At 60.9% G+C, this 19973-nt stretch overlaps 1 protein-coding gene across 1 annotated transcript; it reads right to left on the reverse strand.

The window, feature by feature from the left end:
* Positions 1-13372: 13372 nt before the first annotated feature.
* On the reverse strand, positions 13373-15553 carry LOC128943704 (collagen alpha-1(I) chain-like). Its single transcript, XM_054286589.1, has 5 exons — positions 15461-15553; positions 14856-15092; positions 14543-14812; positions 13718-14331; positions 13373-13661 (listed from the first exon to the last, which is right to left on the reverse strand). The coding sequence occupies exons 1-5, from the start codon at positions 15551-15553 to the stop codon at positions 13373-13375; spliced, it is 1503 nt and encodes a 500-aa protein (XP_054142564.1).
* Between the last annotated feature and the right edge of the window lie 4420 nt (positions 15554-19973).

Here is a 19973-nt window from a genome sequence, read left to right on the forward strand (position 1 = left end):
TTGGGTGGTGGAGGGGATATTTTGGGGTGTAAATTGAAAGAGAAATGGAGGAAAAGTCGATTTCTTTGGGATCCCAAATAATCTGGGATTTTTTTTTTTTTTTTCCCACCAGCTCCGGGATCTGAATATTTCCCAAGAGGAGTGTCAATAAAATGGGGATAAAAATTTAAAAATTGGGGGTTTTCCCCACAAAAGCAACGGGGAAAGGGTCGGGACGGGGCCTCACAGCTGAACCCTGAATCCCTCAAATCCCTGGGGAGATCCCACATGGAAACCCCAATTCTGGGTCTGCAGGAGAGGAGGGAAAAGCAGGAAAACCCCAAACTTACCCCATCCGGCCTTGGAAGCAGCGGAGCCTTTCCCGGGAAATCGGGAATTGCATCGGGATGGATCGGGGCCAGGCGGGAGCTCTGCCCTGCAAAAACGGGATGTGAGGGGTCCTGATGGAGCCCCTCCAAACTCCGGGATTGTGGGGTTTGGGGATTCGGAGATTTGGGATTCTGAGATTCTGGGATTCTGGAATCTAGGATTTAGATTCTGGGATTTGGTGATTCTGACATTCTGGGATTCTGAGATTCAGAGATTCTGGGATTCGATAATTCTGGGATTTTGGGGTTCTGGAATTCTGAGGTTTGGGGTTCTGGGGTTCTGGGATTCTGAGATTCTGGATTCAGACATTTTGGGATTCTCTGATTCTGGGATTCTGAGATTTTGGGGGGTTGGGTTTGGGATTCAGAGATTCTGGGATTCTGAGATTCTGGGATTCAGGAATTCCATTATTTTGGGATTCTTTGATTCAGAGATTCTGATATTCTGGAAGTCTGTATTTCTGGGAATCTGGGATTTTGGGATTCTGGGATTCTAGGATTCTGGGAATTCTGGGATTCAGGAATTCCATTATTCTGGGATTCTGAGTTTCTGGACTTCTGGGATTCGGAGATTCAGAAATTCTGGATTCTGGAATTCTGGGATTCTGAGATTTTGGGATTCTGGGATTCTGAGATTTTGGGATTCTCTGATTCTGGGATTCTGAGATTCAGGAATTCTGGGATTCAGGAATTCCATTATTCTGGGATTCTGGATTCAGAGATTCTGGGATTCCGTAATTCTGTGATTCTGGACTTTTGCTGTTCTGTGAGTGGTGACATTCAAGGAGCACATGGAATTGTGTTTCCCCGAATTCCAACCTGCCCGTCGGGTTCCCCATGTGCCACCAGGCCCTGCAGGGACATCTGGCACCAGCCCAGACCCTCCGAGGGGTCACGGTGGGGTCGGAACGTCGGGAAAATCCAAATCCCATCGCACCAGGAGCTCCCCGGGATTCCCGGTGACATTTTGAGGTGACTGCAGCCCCCAGCCTGGAGGTGGCACCTCGGGAGTGCAGAACGTTTCCCTGCTGCTTTTGGGGTTCAGCTCCTGTGTAGGATGAGCCCCTCAGTGTTTCCATCCCCACCCCAAATCCCTTTTTCCAGAACATTTTCCTGCAGGTTTTTAGGATCCAGATTCATGTGTAGGACGAGCTCCTCAGTCACCCCAACCCCAAATCCCCTTTTCCCAGCCATTTCCCTGCTGTTTTTTAGGGTTCCTGTGTAGGACTGGTCCACCAGCAGGTTCCATCCTGACCCCAAATCCCTTTTCCCAGCCCATTTCCCTGCTGTTTTTCAGGGTAGGATGAGATTCTCCAGCAGGTTCCATCCTGACCCCACATCCCCTTTTCCCAGCCCATTTCCCTGCTGTTTTTCAGGGTAGGATGGGATTCTCCAGCAGGTTCCACCACAACCCCAAATCCCCTTTTCCCAGCCCATTTCCCTGCTGTTTTTCAGGGTAGGATGGGGTTCTCCAGCAGGTTCCACCACAACCCCAAATCCCCTTTTCCCAGCCCATTTCCCCGCTGTTTTTCAGGGTTCCCGCACATCGCGACCCCGGGGCGGCTCCCACCCCGACGCCCACGCCGGGGCCGGGCCGGGCGGCTCCGGGCGGAGCGGCGGGGACGGAGGGGATGCTCGGGGTGGCCCGCGCAGTAATTATCTCATTGGGCCGGTAATACCCTTTCAGGCGGAGCGGGGTGGGGAGGCATTGTTCGGGCCGAGGGATTACATCAACCCGCCCGAGCGGACAATGCGCTCCCCCTGGGCAGAGGCAGCGCGGCCCCGGGGGACGGCGGGGGGGCGGCGGCCCGAGTGTCTCAATTAGCGGCTGTCCCGCGCCGAGCGGGGTGCGGGGGCTCCTGGGGGCACCCTCGGCATCCTTAACCCTTGGCGGGCCCGTCCGCCCTGCGGGGACAGCGGGATGCCAGCGGGGCTGCGTGCGTGCCCTCCTCCTCCCGCCGAGGGCTGCGGGAGGGAAAGCGCGGCCTCGTTCGCTCCTTTTCTCCTTTTCTCGCTTTTCTGCCGGTTTCTGCCTCCTCAGAGCGCGGTGCCAGCCCCTGCCAGCCTCCCTGCGCCGTGCTGGGGACAGCGCGGTGGCACGGCAGGGCCCCCGAGGCCGAACAGCAGCGCGGGGGGGGACGAAAACAGCCCTGGCACCGGTACCGGGGCACGGCAGCTCCTCATGCCCAGGGGGCACGGCAGCCCCTCCGTTCACCGGGGGCACGGCAGCTCCACCGGGGGCACTACAGCTCCACCGGGGGCACGGCATCGCCTCTGTCTCGGGGGGCACCGCAGCTCCTCACCCACCGGGGCACCGAAACCCCTCCATCCCCCGGGACACCGCAGCCCCTCCATCCCCTCCATCCCCACATCCCCTCCATCCCCACATCCCCTCCATCCCCTCCATCCCCTGCATCCCCTGCATCCCCTCATCCCCACATCCCCCCCATCCCCTCCATCCCCTGCATCCCCTCATCCCCACATCCCCCCCATCCCCTCCATCCCCTCCATCCCCTGCATCCCCTCATCCCCACATCCCCTCCATCCCCACATCCCCTCCATCCCCTCCATCCCCTCCATCCCCACACCCCCTCCATCCCCTCCATCCCCACATCCCCTCCATCCCCTCCATCCCCTGCATCCCCTGCATCCCCTCATCCCCACATCCCCCCCATCCCCTCCATCCCCTCCATCCCCTGCATCCCCTCATCCCCACATCCCCTCCATCCCCTCCATCCCCTGCATCCCCTCATCCCCTGCATCCCCTCATCCCCACATCCCCTCCATCCCCTCCATCCTCACATCCCCTCCATCCCCTGCATCCCCTGCATCCCCTGCATCCCCTCATCCCTCCATCCCCTCCATCCCCTCCATCCTCACATCCCCTCCATCCCCTGCATCCCCTGCATCCCCTCATCCCCACATCCCCCCCATCCCCTCCATCCCCTCCATCCTCACATCCCCTCCATCCCCTGCATCCCCTCATCCCCACATCCCCTCCATCCCCACATCCCCTCCATCCCCTCCATCCCCTCCATCCCCTCCGGCCGTGCCCAGCCTGGCACGCCGGGCTCGCCCCGTGCTCGCTCAGCCGTGCGGCCGCCGCGCCAGGTTAGCGGCGGGGCGAGGGGCCGGCCCCACCTGGCCCTCGCCATCCGTGGGGTGATTAAACACGGGGCTCCCAGCTGCCATACATTTTTAAATAAATGAATAATACATAGCGGGGGTGATAAATAAATAACGGCCGTACATTTGAACTTAGCCTCTGAGAAAATCCTTTTAGTTCAAAAGGAGCGGGGCGCTCGGAAAGGGGAGCGCATGCATTTTGAATGGGCTGCCATGGAGTGTCAGCGACCGGCGGCGGAGACGAGGGGGAGGAGGAGGAGGAGGAAAAGAGGGAAGGAGGAAAGAGGAAAAGAGGGAAAGAGGAAAAGAAGGAAAGAGGAAAGGAGGAACGAGGGAAAAAGGGAAAGAGGAACAGCTCAGGGAAGTGGGAAAGCAGGAAAAGAAGGAAGGAGGAAAAAGAAAAAGAGTGAAGGAGGGAAGGAAGAAAAGAGGAAAAGAGGAACAGCTCGGGAAAGTGGAAAGGAAGGAAGGAAGGAAGGAAGGAAGGAAGGAAGGAAGGAAGGAAGGAAGGAAGGAAGGAAGGAAGGAAGGAAGGAAGGAAGGAGCCCATCTGTGGCTCCGGGCGCCGCCGCCCAGCCTGACCTCGGTCAGGTGTGGGGAGAGCCGGGACAGGGGCAGGAGGGACGGAAAATAAAACAACAACTCCAACAAAATCAATAAAAAACCAACCCCAAACAGCCCTGGGGGCCGGCAGCAGAATTTCCATCTCCCCCATCTCAGCATCTCCAGAGATGGGGGAATTTCCATCTCCCCACCTTATCATCCCCCAAAGGGGGAAATTTTTGGAATTTCCATCTGCCCCCATCCCAGCACCCCCCAAGAGGTGAAAATCTCCATCCTTCCCATCACATCATCCCAAAAGGGGGAAGTTTATGGAATTTCCATCCTCCCCATCACATCATCCCAAAAAGGGGGAAATTTTTTGGAATTTCCATGCTGCCGGTGGCACGGGGAGGGTTTGTGCGTGTGTGTGTGTGTGTGTGTGTGTGTGCATGTGTGTGCGTCTATGCTTGTCTGTGTCTGTGTGTGTGTGTCTGTATGTCTGTGTGTGTGTCTGTGTCTGTGTGTGCCCATGTCTGTGTGTGTGTGTATGCCTATCTGTGTGTCTGTCTGTGTACCTGTGTGTCTGTCTGTGTCTATCTGTCTGTCTGTCTGTCTGTGTGTCTGTCTCTGTGTGTGTGTGTGTGTCTGTGTGTGTCTGTCTCTGTGTGTGTGTGTGCCCGCAGCACGGGCTCCGTGTGTGTGTGTATGTCTATCTGTGCGTCTGTGCGTCTGTGTGTCTGTGTATCTGTGTGTGTCCGTCTGTCTGTGTCTGTCCGTCCGTCTGTCTGTCTGTCTCTGTGCGTGCCCGTGTGTCACTGCCGGGCCCTGACCCCGCCGGCCGCGCTCCTGCTCCTTCCCTGCCCGCGCTGCTCCGGGCGTGGGAAAAAGGCCCGGGCTCCTTTCACAGCTGTTCTCGCTCTGCACTGAGCTAATGGAGGGGCTCCCTCCCCTTCCCTCCCCTCCCCTCCTTCCCCGCCGGCTTTTCAGGCCTTCAGCGCCAAAAAAAAAAAAACCAAAACAAAAAAAGCCCATTCAGGAGTGGCTAAAAGCATAAACCCACAAAACAAACCGCAAAAAACCCACAAAAACACAAAAAACCCCACAAAAACACAAACCACAAAACCACAAACTCACACCTCGTTGTTCCCGGAGAGCAGCAAAGCTCCAGGTGGGGGACACACATAGGTGTGCAAGGGTGGGGGGCACAGGCGTGCAAGGGTGGGGGGCACAGGTGTGCAAGGCCAGGGATGCACACGCATGTGCAAGGCAAGGACACACAGGTATACGAAGCCGGGGATGCAAGGCCGGGGTGAGGACGTGTGGCCCCTCCAAGGTTTGGGAATTGCAGCTGGGGAGGGATTTCAGCCCTAAAGAGAGGTTTGGGAATGGGGAATGGGGTTTAGGAATGGGGTTTGGGAATGGGGAATGGGAATTGGGGTTTGGGGTTTGGGGTTTGGGAGGTTCCTGTGTTGGGGTCTCTGTCCCCCTCCCCAGTCTGGCCCCGATGTTGGAATGTTTGGGTTTGGGGTTAAAAATGAGATTATGAGATTTGGAAAGCGGCGGAGCCCGGGGTTGGTGTGGGGGCACAGAGGGGAGGGGACACAGGGACGGTGGCACTGCTGTCCTACAGGACGTGGGGACCCCAAAATCCCCATCCTTCACCTCAGTCCACACCTCAGCCACGGAGACCCCAAAACCCCAATCACTGCACACTTCACAGACCTTGGGACCCCAAAAACCCTGTCACTGCACACCTCAGCCCCCAAAGCAGTGCCAGGCTCATAGTTTCCATTAAAAATAAATAAATCCATTTCTGGTGGTGGCAGAGGAAACCTCAAAACCACCATCCCCAAACCTCTGCCAGCACAACCCTCCGATAGAATTTTAATTTTTATTATTTTTAATTTTAATTTTAATTTTATTTGTATTTTAATTTTAATTGTATTGTTATGTTTATTTTTATGTTAATGCTATTTTATTTTTATTTTTATGTTAATGATATTTTATTTTTATCTTTATCTTCATCTTTATCTTTATCTTTATTTTTTATCTTTATCTTTATCTTTATTTTTTATCTTTATTTTTTGTTCTTTCTATTCATTTCTAATTTAGACTTTTAAATTAAAAAAATATTTTATTATTTAAATTTTAATTATTTTTATTATTTAAATTTTTATTATTATTATTTAAATTTTTACCTTTACAATATTTTTTATTATATTATTTTACTTTATTTTCATTTTTACTTTTAATTTTATTTTCATTTTCATTTCTATTTTGAAGCGCTCGGGTTTGTTTTTCGCTCTGACACCGAGGGCAGCGGGACGGACGCACGGACACGGTGACATCCCCGGGTGCTTTTCCCGGCTGACCTTTCCCGGTGGCTCCTGATCAGATCCTTTGTGACACGAGCGGGGCCGGGGACACCTCCCGTGGCCACGGGCGCGTCCCTGTCACCGCGGGCGCGTCCCTGTCACCTGCCATTAGCGCAACGGGGCCGCGCCACCGCGCTCCTTCCGCACCAGCAACGGCGCCAGCGCCAGCCTGGGGGTGCCCAGGGAAATATGATGGAAATATCCCATGAAAATCCCATGGAAATATCCCATGGAGATCCCATGGAAATCCTATGGAGATCCCATGGAGATCCTATGAAAATATCCTATGGAAATATCCCATGGAAACCCCATGGAAATCCTATGGAAATATCCCATGGAAATCCCATGGAAATATCCCATGGAAACCCCATTGAAATCCCATGGAAATATCCCATGGATATCCCATGGAATTCCTATGGAAATATCCCACAGAAATCCCATGGAAATATCCCTTGGAAATCCCATGGAATTCCTGTGGAAATATCCCATGGAAATCCCATGGAGATCCCATGGAAATCCCGTGGAAATCACATGGAAATCCCATGGAAATATCCCTTGGAAATCCCATCAAATTATCCCATAGAAATCCCGTGGATTTGGATTTAGGTTTGGATTTTGATTTGGGTTTGGAATTAGGTTTGGATTTAGGTTTGAATTTTTATTTGGGTTTGGGTTTGAATTCAGGTTTAGATTTTTATTTGGGTTTGGGTTTGGTTTTGCAGAGGGACAAAGCGCAGCCCCCCCACAGCCACACCCTGAGTGTCACCAAGCCCCGGGTCCCGTCCCCACCCCAGGCCCAGCTCCTGCTCCTCTCGTTTCCAGCACCCCCGTCCCCCTGGGCATTCCCAGCCCTCCTTCCCCACATTCCCGCTTTTCCCGGCTGGTTTGGACTTCCCCGCCCTGCACAGTTTCCATAGAAACGAGAAGATATTAAACTGTAAATAATAATTTCTCCATTTAAGAAAAAAAATAAAATAAATAAAAAAACCAGAGAGAGAACGCGTGGCTGCAGCACGTGGGGCTGGGAACAGAGACCCAAGGAACAGGTCCCAGAAATCTGGGGGAGAAATCCTGAACTTCTGGGAGCAGATCCCGATGCCCTGGGACTGTCCCTGCGTTTGGGGTCTCACCACCCCAGCTGGGCTCAGCTCCATCCCTCCAGAACTGCCGGGGTTTCCCACCTTTCCCTCCTCCTCCTCCTCTTCCTCCTCCTTTTCCAGGCTGGAATTTCCACCCTCCTCCTCCTCCATCCCTCTATCCTCCATCCTCCATCCTCCATCCCTCCTCCTCCTCCAGCCCCTGATTTTTCCAGGCTGGAATTTCCATCCATGAAAATCAGCACCTACAGAGTAAAAATCCGGGATCTTCCCCAACCCAACGGGGAGGAGTTGTTCTTCACCATGGCCAGGGCTCTGCTGGTTCCTAAAGTAGGCTCAGCTCAAACCCATCCCTGGATTTTCCATTTCCTCCATCCCCTAAATGGTTTTGTCTGGGATTTCCGCCCTTTTGTGTCCCTTTAAGCGGGACTTTTATCATTTTCTCTCCCTCGCTGCTGTCAGGTTGAAGAATCGTCAGATTGGGGTGGGAAATGTCAGGGCTGGAGGGCGGCACAGGCTGCTGGCCCAGGGATGGGGAAATTCGGGATTTGAGGTTAAAATCAGGAACTCTGGGAATGATGCTGGTGGTGTGGACAGCTCCAAATTCCCATTCCCAATAAAATCCTGGGTGCTGTGCTGCTGGGAGGAAGGTTGGGTTATTTTTGGGGTTTTTGGCTGATCCCACCACCAGGCCGGGGTGGAGCTGCCTCCTCTCACCACCCCAAACCCGGTACTGCTCATCCCAGGGCTCCTCTTCATCCCAACCCCTATCCCAAAGCCGGATCCCAGCCCGGAGCCAGCAGCACCATCCCAGCATCCCAAAAAGGGAGCCATTCCCATCCTCAGGGGATTTGGGAGCACCCCTTGCCCCCTCCTCGCTCTGCTGCGCTGGGTTTGGGGCGCTCACCCCAATCCTCTAACAGGGCTGGGAACCAGGATGGAGATTCCCAGTTCATCCCAAATCCATCAGCAATCCAGGATGGAGATTCCCAGTTCATCCCAAATCCATCACCAATCCAGGATGGAGATTCCCAGCTCATCCCAAACCGATCATCTCTGCCCAAGGATGGAGATTCCCAGTTTATCCCAAATCCATCATAGCCCAGGGATGGGAATCAGGGTGGAGATTCCCAGCTCATCCCAGATCCTCTCCCAGTGCTGGGAATCAGAACTGGAGATTCCCAGCTCATCCCAAATCCGTCATTGCTGCCCAGGACGGAGATTCCCGGTTTATCCCAAATCCATCATCAGTGCCCGGGATGGAGATTCCCGGTTTATCCCAAATCCATCATTGCTGCCCAGGGCTGGGAACCCCCCCTGCCCCAGAGTGCCCGGGCCCCCCCAGATCTGTGGGATTATCCCTTGGGAGCCTCCCCGGGAAGGAGATTGCAGCTCAGGCCTGATGGAAGAAGATGGGATTAAAGGGAAATGATGACAATTCCTTCAGCCGGGCCGGGAACGAGCTGGGGATTAACGGCCCCGCGTTTCCAGCAGCTCCCAAACCCCGCGGGGCAGTCCCGGATCCTGCCATCCCAGGGTGACATTGGCAGTGCCACTCCCAGGGTGACATCGACAGTGCCACTCCCAGGGTGACATTGGCGGTGCCACCCACAGGGTGACATTGGCAGTGCCACTCCTAGGGTGACATCGACAGTGCCACCCCAGGGTGACATTGGCAGTGCCACCCCCATGGTGACATTGGCAGTGCCACTCCTAGGATGATATCGAGAGTGCCACTCCCAGGTGACATCGGCAGTGCCACTCCCAGGTGACATTGGCAGTGCCACCCCCATGGTGACATTGGCAGTGCCACCCCAGGGTGACATCAGCAGTGCCAACCCCAGGTGACATTGGCGGTGCTACCCCCAGGGTGACATTGGCGGTGCCACCCCCAGGGTGACATCGGCAGTGCCAACCCCAGGTGACATCGACAGTGCCACTCCCAGGTGACATTGGCAGTGCCACTCCCAGGTGACATTGGCGGCGTCACCCCCATGGTGACATTGGCAGTGCCACCCCCCTGTCCCAAACAGGCTCCATCCCTGCCCACAAACACCACACAACCATGGCAATTTCACACCACACAATATTTTCCTTTTTTTGCCGGGTAGAAAATCTGAAATATTCCACCGGGGAATAAAAACACGGCAAATTAAAAACTTCTCTGGGAAAGAAAAAAAAAATTAAAAAAAAAATTTAAAAAAAAAGGCACAGAGGCCTGGAATAAACCTGAAAGGCTCCTTTTCTCAGAGCCTTGGCTTGCACACCCTGCAATTGGCTGCTTCCCTGGAATAGATTCCGTTGCTAAGAGACCAAGTTTGCTTTTAACGAACCCCAGAAAATTAATGGTATTCAGCAGATAAGTCCTTAAAGTGGAACCTATTTTAAGCAATTCCTGCTAAATGGTTTACAAGGCGTCAGGAGGGAGGGGAGGGTTCCTGGAGCCCATCCCTCCCCTGGCTGGTCCCAGCTGGGATTTGGGGTTTGGGGTTTTTGGGGTTGGCAGTGGGAGAGCTGAGGGTGGCACCGTTTGTGTGTCCCTCCCAGGGTGGCACAGCCGCCCCTGGCTGTCCCCAGCTGTCCCCACCAGCCAGAGGCTCCTTCCAGCCCCAGAACCTCGGGAATTCTCTGCCCAAACCCTCACGGGAGCCGCGGGATCAGAGCTGGGGGAGCCGGGGGCGGCAGAAGGGAAACGCTGCTCCCACAGCCCTTGGGCAGAGCTGGGGGCACAGGGAAGGGTCCCCATGCCCACCCAGGGTGGCAGCACCCCCAGGACACGGCACATTCCCCTCGGGATCGGGGTGTCCCCAAAGGACACATCAGGGGCACGGGGAAGGGTCCCTGTGCCCACCCCGGGTGGCAGCACCCCCAGTTCAGGGCACATTCCCCTCGGGATCGGGGTCTGCCCCAAGGACACATCAAGGCCGCAGCGCTGCCATTCCCAGCCCCAGCCCGTGTGGGACCCCCACGGGGCACGGGGGGATTGGGAATTGCTTCCTCTTCACCCCACAGCACATTTTGGGGTGTCTGAGGCCGTCCCTGCTCCATCCCGCACCACAAACACGGCCCAGGTCCTCCCTGCCCAGGAAAGGCCCCGAACTGGGTGAGGCCAGGGTGTCCTGGGGTGCAGGATCAGTGCCAGGGGTGGGCCCCAGGGAGGGATCCAGGACAGGGAATCTGCTCCTCTCCTGGCCAAACCTGTTGACTTCCCCCCAAATTCCTCCTCTGCTGCAGCCTTTGGGTGGAAGAGGAGACACAACCTCCCCTGGCAAGGCCTTCCTGGGCTTCCCAGCAATAACGGGGCACAGATCAGCCTTTGGGGTCACCCCTCGGAGTGGCACTGAGGGCTCTCCCTTGGGCTGCACCCCAAAGCCCCCCTGGCATTCCCAGCAATAATGGGGCACAGATCAGCCTTTGGGGTCACCAAACCCCCCTGGCAAGGCCTTCCTGGGGTTCCCAGCAATAACGGGGCACAGATCAGCCTTTGGGGTCACCACTGAAAGTTCTCCCTCGGGCTGCACCCCAAACCCCCCCTGGCAAGGCCTTCCTGGGGTTTCCAGTAACAATGGGCCACAGATCAGCCTTTGGGGTCACCAAACCCCCCTGGCAAGGCCTTCCTGGGGTTCCCAGCAATAACGGGACATAGATCAGCCTTTGGGGTCACCCTTGGATCCGTCCCTCACCCCAGCACCGTCCTTGGGGCCGGCCCCACAGGGCAGCCCCACGTCCCCGGTGCAGAGAGGAGCAGCAGGGAAGGAGGGTCCCAAAGCCAGGGGGATCCTGGGGGGATCTGGTGCCCCCAAATCCCCCTCTGGAAGAACAAAGCTGCGATCTCTCCGCAGACGCAGCGAGAGCGGCGATGATTTCTTTCCCTTCCCCGGCAGATAAATCGGCCTCGGAACGGGGCTGGTGCTAAATTAAAATTTGCATGCTGTAATATATTTAAGCAACTTTCCTTCCACTCGGTTATAAACAGCATTTCTCAGGGGGGGTCTCTCGGAGCTGGCCCCGTTTCATTTATCTGCGGCGCCAGTTAATTGTCGGGGTGGAAATTAAAACCATAGCGGCAAAAAAAAAAAATTAAAAAGAAAAAGAATTTAAAAAAAAATTTTAAAAACTTTAAAGGAAAATAAATTTAAAATTAAAAAAAATTAAAAAGAAATTTAAAATAAAAAAATAATTAAAAAGAAAAAAATTTTAAAAATAAAAAAGAGGAAAAATTAATAAAATAAAAGCACAGGGGTTGGAGGTTGGATGTGAAATCACCAGCCAGGCACAGGCACCTGCTCTGGGCCTGGGTAAAAAGCGACAAAAGGTAAAATTCCACACAGGCAGCGGGGCTGGAGGCTCAGGGAGCCCGGAGGGCAGCGAGGCCCCCGATCCTGGAGGACGGTGAGGGGGTTTTTACATTCGGTTCTCTAGCTTTATGATATCACATACACTCATACAGCTAGATAACCAAAGAGAAAAACCCGCCCAGCTCTGCGGCCGTCGGCGCCCCGGCTCTGTCCCCTCGGTGCCACCGCGATGGAATCCCAGGGTGGCACGGCAGGGATGGGCTGCGGTGCCATGGAATGTGGCACGGCCACCCCCGGTGCCCACCCCAGAGCCACAGGGGGATGTTGGTGCCCCCAAAAGGAACCGGACCCCAAAGTGGGCTCAGCCTGGGGATGGGACGGGGCAAGGATGGCACGGGCCAGGGGTGACACAGGGCAGAGGTGGCACATGGGACAGGGGTGGCACAGGACAGGTGTGGCACAAGGCAGGAGTGGCACAGGACAGGGATGAGGCAGGGGTGGCAGGGAGTGGGATGGCACAGGGGTGGCAGGGAGTAGGATGGCACAGGACAGGGATGAGGCAGGGGTGGCAGGGAGTGGGATGGCACAGGGGTGGCAGGGAGTAGGATGGCACAGGACAGGGAAGGCATGGGGCAGGGGTGGCACAGGACAGGGGTGGCACAGCACAGGGGTGGCACCGCGTGCCCCCCCAGGAACAGCCCCACAGACAGGCCCAGGGCGCTGCCAGGTCCGTGCCAGCTGCTGATCCTTGGCAGCCCCAGACTCGCCCCCAGCTCCGGCCCGCTCCCACCCGGTAATTCCCGGAGTTACCGGCACGGAACTGCTGAGTCAGGAAAGCGCCCGGCCAAGGGACGGGCCCAGCCCCAAAGGACCCCCGGGTCCCCCCGCGCTCTTCTTCTCTTCCTCCCCTTCCTCCCACAGCCGCTCCCGGCCCCGCAAACCCGGCAGGGACCCCGCACCTCCCGCGGCTCCGGGCCGGGAATTGCCCGGGGGTCACCCGGGATGGCCCCGTCCCCACCGGGGGCTCCGGGCAGGGCCCCGGTACCGGCGGGGCCGTTCCCGGGGAGCTGCGGCCGCTCGGGGGGAATCGGCGGAGCGGCTGCCCCGGTGCCCAGCGGGAGAGCCCCGGCAGGGTCCCGGGGCGGGGGTACCTGCGCATCCCGCGGCTGCCGACGGCTCCGGTCAGCGCTTCCTTCCCGGGCTGGCGGGGAGCGGAGGGGGCTCGGCCCGAGACGGGGATCGGAATGGGGACGGGAACGGGGACGGGAACGGGGATGGGGACGGGAACGGGAATGGGGACGGGAACGGGGACGGGATGGAGATGGGAATGGGGACGGGGATGGAGACGGGGATGGGGCTGGGGAAGGGGAAGGGGGTGGCCATCCCCGCCCGGTGCCGGTGCCGGTGCCTCTCCCGCCGCCCGGCGGCTCCGGGCCGTGCCTCTGAAGTTGAGGCAGGGCCGGAGTGGCCGCGGGGCGGGGAGCGGGGGAGGGCCGGGGCGGCCGGCGGGGACAAAGCCCGAGCGGCGGGGCTGGGACGGCCCGGGCGCGGGGCCGGGGCAGGGGTCACCCCCCGGGCGGGGCCGCGCCATTCGCCACGGCCGCCGCCGTCCCCGGGGGCCGCTCCGTCTGCTCGGGCCGGGCCCCGCCGCCGCCGCAGCCGGCCCGCCCCGTCGGGGAGGCGGCGGCGCCCCGGGGGTAACCCCGCTCGGGCCGGGCGCTGCCGGGGGCCGGGCTGGGCTCAATGCCCGTGCCCGGGGAGGAGCAGCGGCCCCGGGGTGCGGGGCGGCGGGGCCCGTCCCTCCCCTCGGGGCTGCGCTCCGGGAGCCGCTCGCAGAGGGAAATTTGGAGGATGCTCGGGGGTCAAGCGAGGCTCGAACCACCCGTTATCCCCGGTGGAACGGAGCCCACCGACGGGCCCGGAGAAGCCTCCCTGGGCCGGGAGAAAGCGCGGCCGCGGCTCGGAGGGCGGCGGGGCAGGCCCGGGGCGCGGGGCCCAGCTCCGGCTCCACGTCCCCCCCGTGCGGCCGCCCGGGGCCGGTCCCGCCGGCGCTGCCCGGTGCGGGGGCCGCGCTCCGCTCTCCCGGGGCAGCGCCGGCCGGGGCGGGGGCACCGGGGCCTTTCCCCGGCACCCACCGGGGGCACGGCCGCGACCCCCGCGGGCACGGAGCACGCCGAGGTGCCCGGGCACACCGGAGCGCACGCAGCGCTCGTCTCTCCCCGGTGCCTCGCTCACACCGATGGTCACACTCGCCCGGGTGCCCGCGCGTCCCCGCACACGCACCCACAGCCACGCGGGGCCCCGAATGTGCCCCCGGCTGTCCCCAGGCTCGGCACGTCCCCGGTCCCCCGGCCAGGCCCGGGCCCCGCAGCCCTCCCGGGGCCGCCTCACGGCCCCGAGCCCCCGTGAAACGGCGGAAAACGAAACCCACGGGAGGCCGGGGCTGTGCCCGCTGTGCCCCGGCCGTGCACACCGGGAGCGGCCGCTTGGGCTGGGCGGCGGGGCCCGGCTCCCGCTCCCGGTGCTCCGGTTTCGGGAGGGAGGCAGAGATCGACCCGGCCCCTGCTGCCCGCGCTCGGCCTTTTATATACCCACACCTATATAGACAGAATATATAGAATATATGAAATATATAGAATATATAGAATATATGGAACCTATAGAATCTACGGAACCTATGGAATATATGGAATATCCTCGCGGGAAGGAACGGCGGCCCCTGTGGAAATGCCAACCCGCCAGCACCGGGCGCTCTCCGTGATCACCGGGGCTCTCTGCCCAGCACCGGGCACCCCCAGGGCCGGGCAGCTCTTGGCCGGAGCCCCCCAAGCTTCCAGCGGCGGCCGCAGCATCGCGGGGAGCGAGCGGAGCCTCGTCCCGCGGCCACCGGGCACCGGGAACGGGGCACCGGCCCCGCCGCTCTCCGTGGTGCTGAAGGGCGGCCGCGCCGCCACCGGGGCCGTGCCGGGTCGCGCCTCGTCCGTGCTTCCCTCACCGAGCTGCCGCTAATTGATTATCATTATTATGGCTATTAATTATCGCCGTTACCGTCCCCGCGGCTCCGGCCGAGCGCGGCCAGCGGGGCCGCGGTGCCAGCGGTGCCAAATTCCCGGCTCGTTCCCCATCGCGGCCCCGGTGCTGCCGCCCGCCATCCTCGGCACGCTCCGCTCCACGCGTGGGCCGAGCCCCGCCGGTACCTCCCAGCCGGGGCTCCGGGATCCCGCCCTGGCCGCCGGTGGCCCCGGCCCCGCTGCCGCCGGTGCCCGCCCGCTCCGCCGTGTCCCGCTGCCCACGGCTCGGTGCCGTTTGCCCGAAGGGTAAAACCCAGCAACGAGCGCCGAGGGAACGAGAGGCACCGGCGGAGCCTCGCCGAGGCCCCGGGAGCCGCTCCGGCCCGGGCCCGGTACCGGGAGGGGCCGCTCGGGGCAGCGGGGGCGCCGCCGGTGCCGCTCTCACCGCCCAGGGCCCCGCTGGCACCGCGCAGGGCCCGGTTCGGCCCCGTCGCTCTCCGGTGCCCGCCGGGCACCGCTCGGCGGCCCCGGGAGGCGCGGGGGGAGCCGGGCACCGGCGGCACCGGGGGAGCGGCCGCCCCACGCGTGTCCGCGCCCGGGGCTGCCCCGGGCCCGCCCGGGCCCGCTCCTCCCGCCGCTTACCGGCTGCTCGCCCGCCTGTGCCCGGTTCCCCGGTGCCCCGTTGTGCCCCGGCCCGAGCCCCGTGTGCTGAAATACCTTCACGGGAGCAGCCATGTTGGGCTCCGGTGCGAGCGCGGCGCTCGCCGCAGGAACCGGCGGCCGCCTGGGCGGGAGGCAGCGGCGGGGCCGGGCACGGCGGCCCCGCTTCTCCCCGGAGCCCCGGCAGCCCGGCCGGCCCCGGGCCCCGTCCCAGCTCACCGAGCGGGGTCCCCGGGCCGGGAAGTTGCCGCCGTTCCCGGTAACGCCACCACCTGCGGGTCCCGCACCTGCCGCGCGTCCCTCCGGTGCCACCGGCCGCGTCCCGGGGCTGCCGCCGGCGAGGAGCTGGGGGAGCCGCCGTTACCTCCGCCTGGCGCGGTGTCCGGTGCCCGCCGTGCCCACCTGGGGAGGGAAAGAGAGAAACGCGTCAGGAGCAGCCGCCGCCATCGCTCCAACTTAGAGCAACTTTGGCGGCGGGGCCGCGGCGGGGGCGGGGGTGGGCGGCGCCGGGGGCCCTGCCCGGTGCCCGGTGCCCGGGGCCCGGGGCCCGGTGCCCGGGGCCGGTCCTGCCGCGGGCAGGGCGCGCGGTGCCCGGGGCCGGTGCCATCCGCCCGCGGGGTGGGCACAGCGCAGGGACGCGGCCTCGGCTGCGGGGACGGCCGGGACAGCCTGGATCGGGGCAGCCCCGCACCTGGGCACTGCCCGTCCGTCTGTCCGTCTGTCTGTCTGCCTGTCAGTCCGTACCAGCCCGCCCCTGCCGTGGGCACCGCAGCCTCCCTGGCACCGCGGCCTCGCACCGGCCACTCCCCGGGCACCGGAGCCGCTCTCCCGCCCGGCCCGGTTCCCTTCCAAAGTGGATTTTTCTGCTGTTTATTTCCCTCCCCGCTTTTTTCCCCACCGATATTTTTTCCCCCCCTCCTCATCTTTTTCTTTTCCTTTTCCCGCCCCAATTTTTTCTTTTCTCTAATTTTTGCCCCCCCTCCGCTCGTTTGATTCCAACGTCGCTGGGAATTATTTGCATTTAAAACCCAACGAGTCGTTTCCCTCCGCGCCGCTTCGCAGCCCCATTCCAGCAGCTCGGGGGAGCGATCCCAAGGAAAAGGGGTCCCCAAACCCCGGGGAAAATCCCCCCGAATCCCTGCCCAGCTGAAAATATCGATGCGGGGGAAAACTCAAGATTTAACAGATTTTCATGATTTTCTTCCCGCAGCCGCCGTCACCCAAAGGTGTTGTGGCAACAAAGAGCGGGATGGCGTTTGACGCTCGTATTTTTGGCCTAAATATTTGCGGAAATATTCCCCCAAATCCCCGAACGCTTTGCAAAAGATTGATGCGCCTCAAAGCCATCACATCCTGCCCTGCCAAGCGCTTCCGAGGAAAATCTGATTTTCCATTTCTCCCCCCGCCGCCGCTGATCCCGAAGCTGCGGGCGAGGGAAGGCGCTGGGGATCGAACAAACCGTTCCCAGTCCAGACTGGGAGCCCAACTGGTTTTCCCCCGTCCCCGTGCGCGGCGCAGATTCCCCAGCTCGGGGAACAAGGGCGCGGAATCCCCGCCGTGCCCGCTCGGGCACAGCAGAAAACCCCAGGTACTTTTTTTTTTTTTTTTTTTCAAGGGGAAAAATAGCAACAAACCAAGAGAATTAATTATTTTTCCTTCCTTTCGCCAGAAATGCCGAATTCAACCCCGGCCTTTTGCATGGAGATTTTTTTTTTCCTTGTGTTTTTTTTTTTACTTTCTATTTCTTTTTTCCTGTTGTTTCTTTTTACAGCCTCGCACCAACGCAGGGATGGAAGGGAATGCCCACACAACGCCCCAACCCCACACAGCATCCCCACGCCCCTTTCTCCCTGCTCTCTATTTTTTTTTTTAAACCCCAAATCCTTCCCCCGCAAAATTATAATTTTAAAAAATATCAAAATAGCTGCACACACCGAAAGTCCGCTCCGGCAGCCCCTTACCTCGGGCACCGGGCAGGGCAGGGCAGTCGCTCCGACCGGCCCCGGGGCTCTAAACCCCGGGGGTGGCTTTTGTGAGTTTGCCGGAGTTTCCCCGGGCCGTCCCCTTTTGTGTCCCATTGCCATCTAGAGGCCCCGATTAATTAATTTCACACCGAAGCTCGGGAGAAAATTTTCCCACAAAACAAGTGAGCGAGGAGATGTGAAACTCCAAAAAGAAAAGGAGTCAACATCAAGTTCAACAGCATGCGGGGAGAGGCCCATTTCCATCACAATCGCGTCTGAGCGGGGGCCGGGCGGGGGGCGGCGGGCGGCGGCCCCCGCGCCCCCTCCGCGCGTTCCCAGGCTCGGAACAATCGCGCTCTGTTTGCCGCGCACATGCCGGCGTTCGGGCACGGAGGCTGCCTTGGGATAACAGGAATAATGAGGGGCGGGGGGCGCGGGGGGAGCGCGGCCCGGCGGGGAGCGGGGGGAGCGCACCGGGGCCCGGCCCGGTACCGACCTGTTGAGCGCGGCCGCGGCACCGGCGGGGCCCGGAGGAGCCGCGCTGGGGGACAGCGGCCGGAGGGCTCCGGGGGACCCCGAGCGGCGCGGGGACACTTCGGGCCAAGTTCGGTGTCCCCTCCCTCGCGTCCCCGCCGAGCGCGGCCACGCGTTTTCCCACGGTGCCGGGGGAGCGGGGGGTGCGCGGCCCGGGGAGCGGGGGGCCGGGGCCCGGGGTGGCCGAGGCGGCGGAGGACGTGTCCTGCAACCCAAGCAGCTCGGCTCCGCCGGGCATTGTCCCCACGGAGCCCGTGGCCATTGTTCCCGGCGCTGCGGGAGCCGGAGGGAGGGCAGCTTTCCACGCCTCGTCCCCGGGCCCCCCTCCCCGCGCCGCCTCGCCCCCAGCCCGACACTCACACCGGGGCTGCCGGGACCCTAATCCGGGATGGGGCGGGGGGAGGGCGAGGAACACCCCACCCATCCCCCGAAAAAAATAAAAAAAAATTTAAAATATCGGGCGAGGGAAGGGGAGGCGCGGGGTCCCCCTCGCAGACTTCCTCCAAGTTGGGAGAACGGGAGGGGGAGCGGGGCGGCCACCGGTGCCCGCCCAGCCCTGCCCTGCCCCGCGGGCACCGGGGGCACCGGCGGCACCGGCAGCACCGGCAGCACCGGCAGCACCGGGGGCACCGGCAGCACCGGCAGCACCGGCGGCACCGGCAGCGCCGGGGGCACCGGCAGCACCGGCGGCACCGGCGGCACCGGCAGCACGGGCAGCAGCACCGGCGCGGGGAGTTCAGTGCGGGGCACAGGAGAGGGGGGAAAAACGGCGGCGGAAAAAGAGGGAGTGGGGAGGGGATTATTTACCTCCCTCCGCACCTCTGCGTCCATTACTGACTTAGCGGCGGCGGAGCCGGCACCGCCGGGACACCGGGGCTGGGGGGAACCGGCACCGGCACCGGCAGCGGGCGGGGCGCGGGGCCCGGGGCCGTCCAGGCCGGGCCGCGGGAAGCGGAGCCCCCGCGATCACGTCGCCGTTACGTGGGGTTAAACCGGGAACGTCCGCCCGCCGCCCGAACCCCCCGAGCGCACCGGGCAGCGCCGGCCCCGCCGCCAGCGGGGCCGCGGGGAGAGGCGGCAGTGACGGGGGGCGGATTCCGCCCAAACATCCATTTTGTCCCTTTTGGAAATGGAGATGGGAGAGAGGAGGGGAGAAAAAATGCGTCTTTTTTTTTTTTTTTTTTTTTTCCTGGCTTTCTCCATATTTTACTACGTAAGGAATGACGCGCTCGCGTCGGGAGCGGGATAGGTTCGCCCGGAGCTCGCAGAAGGAGGGGGTAACCGGGCTGGGGGGAGCGCGGGGGCGGGGGGCGGCTCTGGCAGCGGCAGAACCTAAAAATAACGAGGATTTTATTATTTAAATAAAAAGAGAAATAATAATAATAATAATAATAATAATAATAATAATAATAATAATAATAGCAGAAATCCCGCTGACCCCGCCGATGCGGCCCTGCGCGGGCACCGGGGGGCACCGGCCGCTCCGGGAACCCCACCGCGCCTCCCCGGGGACCCTCGGGATTTGGGGCACCCCATGGGGGGCGCGGGGAGGGTTTGGGGGTCCCCCTGCCCTGTGTCCCCTCCCGGGGCTGCGGAAGGCGCTCCCCTTTCCCGGGCCGCTGCGGGATCATTGCGTGGAAATGAAGCAGGAATTGGCCGGGTTTTATTTCATTCCACCCCAAATCCCTCGCTGCTCCGTGGGTTAACATCTCCAAACCCCCGGGAACGGATTCCCCCTCCTCCCGTTCCCCCGGGCGCGCCAGGATTTTGGGAGCGCTAAAAAAACCCCAAAAAACCCCGGGGGGCTCCGCTCAGGGCCCGGGGGGCTCCGCTCAGCGCCCGGGGGTTCGCGCCCCAAATTCGGCCCCGGGGAAGGGGGGACACCCAGGGACCCCCAACCCCTGCAGATCCGGAGCCCCTGACGAGATCCAGGCCTGGTTTGAGCCCTCGGAGCCACCGGGACCCGCGGCCGCCGAGCCGGGACCGGCCGGTGCCGC

Source organism: Melozone crissalis, unplaced genomic scaffold (assembly GCF_028551555.1).
Source record: "Melozone crissalis strain CALT ecotype California unplaced genomic scaffold, PUWL_Pcris_2 ptg000054l_1, whole genome shotgun sequence".
Classification (NCBI taxonomy): domain Eukaryota; kingdom Metazoa; phylum Chordata; class Aves; order Passeriformes; family Passerellidae; genus Melozone; species Melozone crissalis.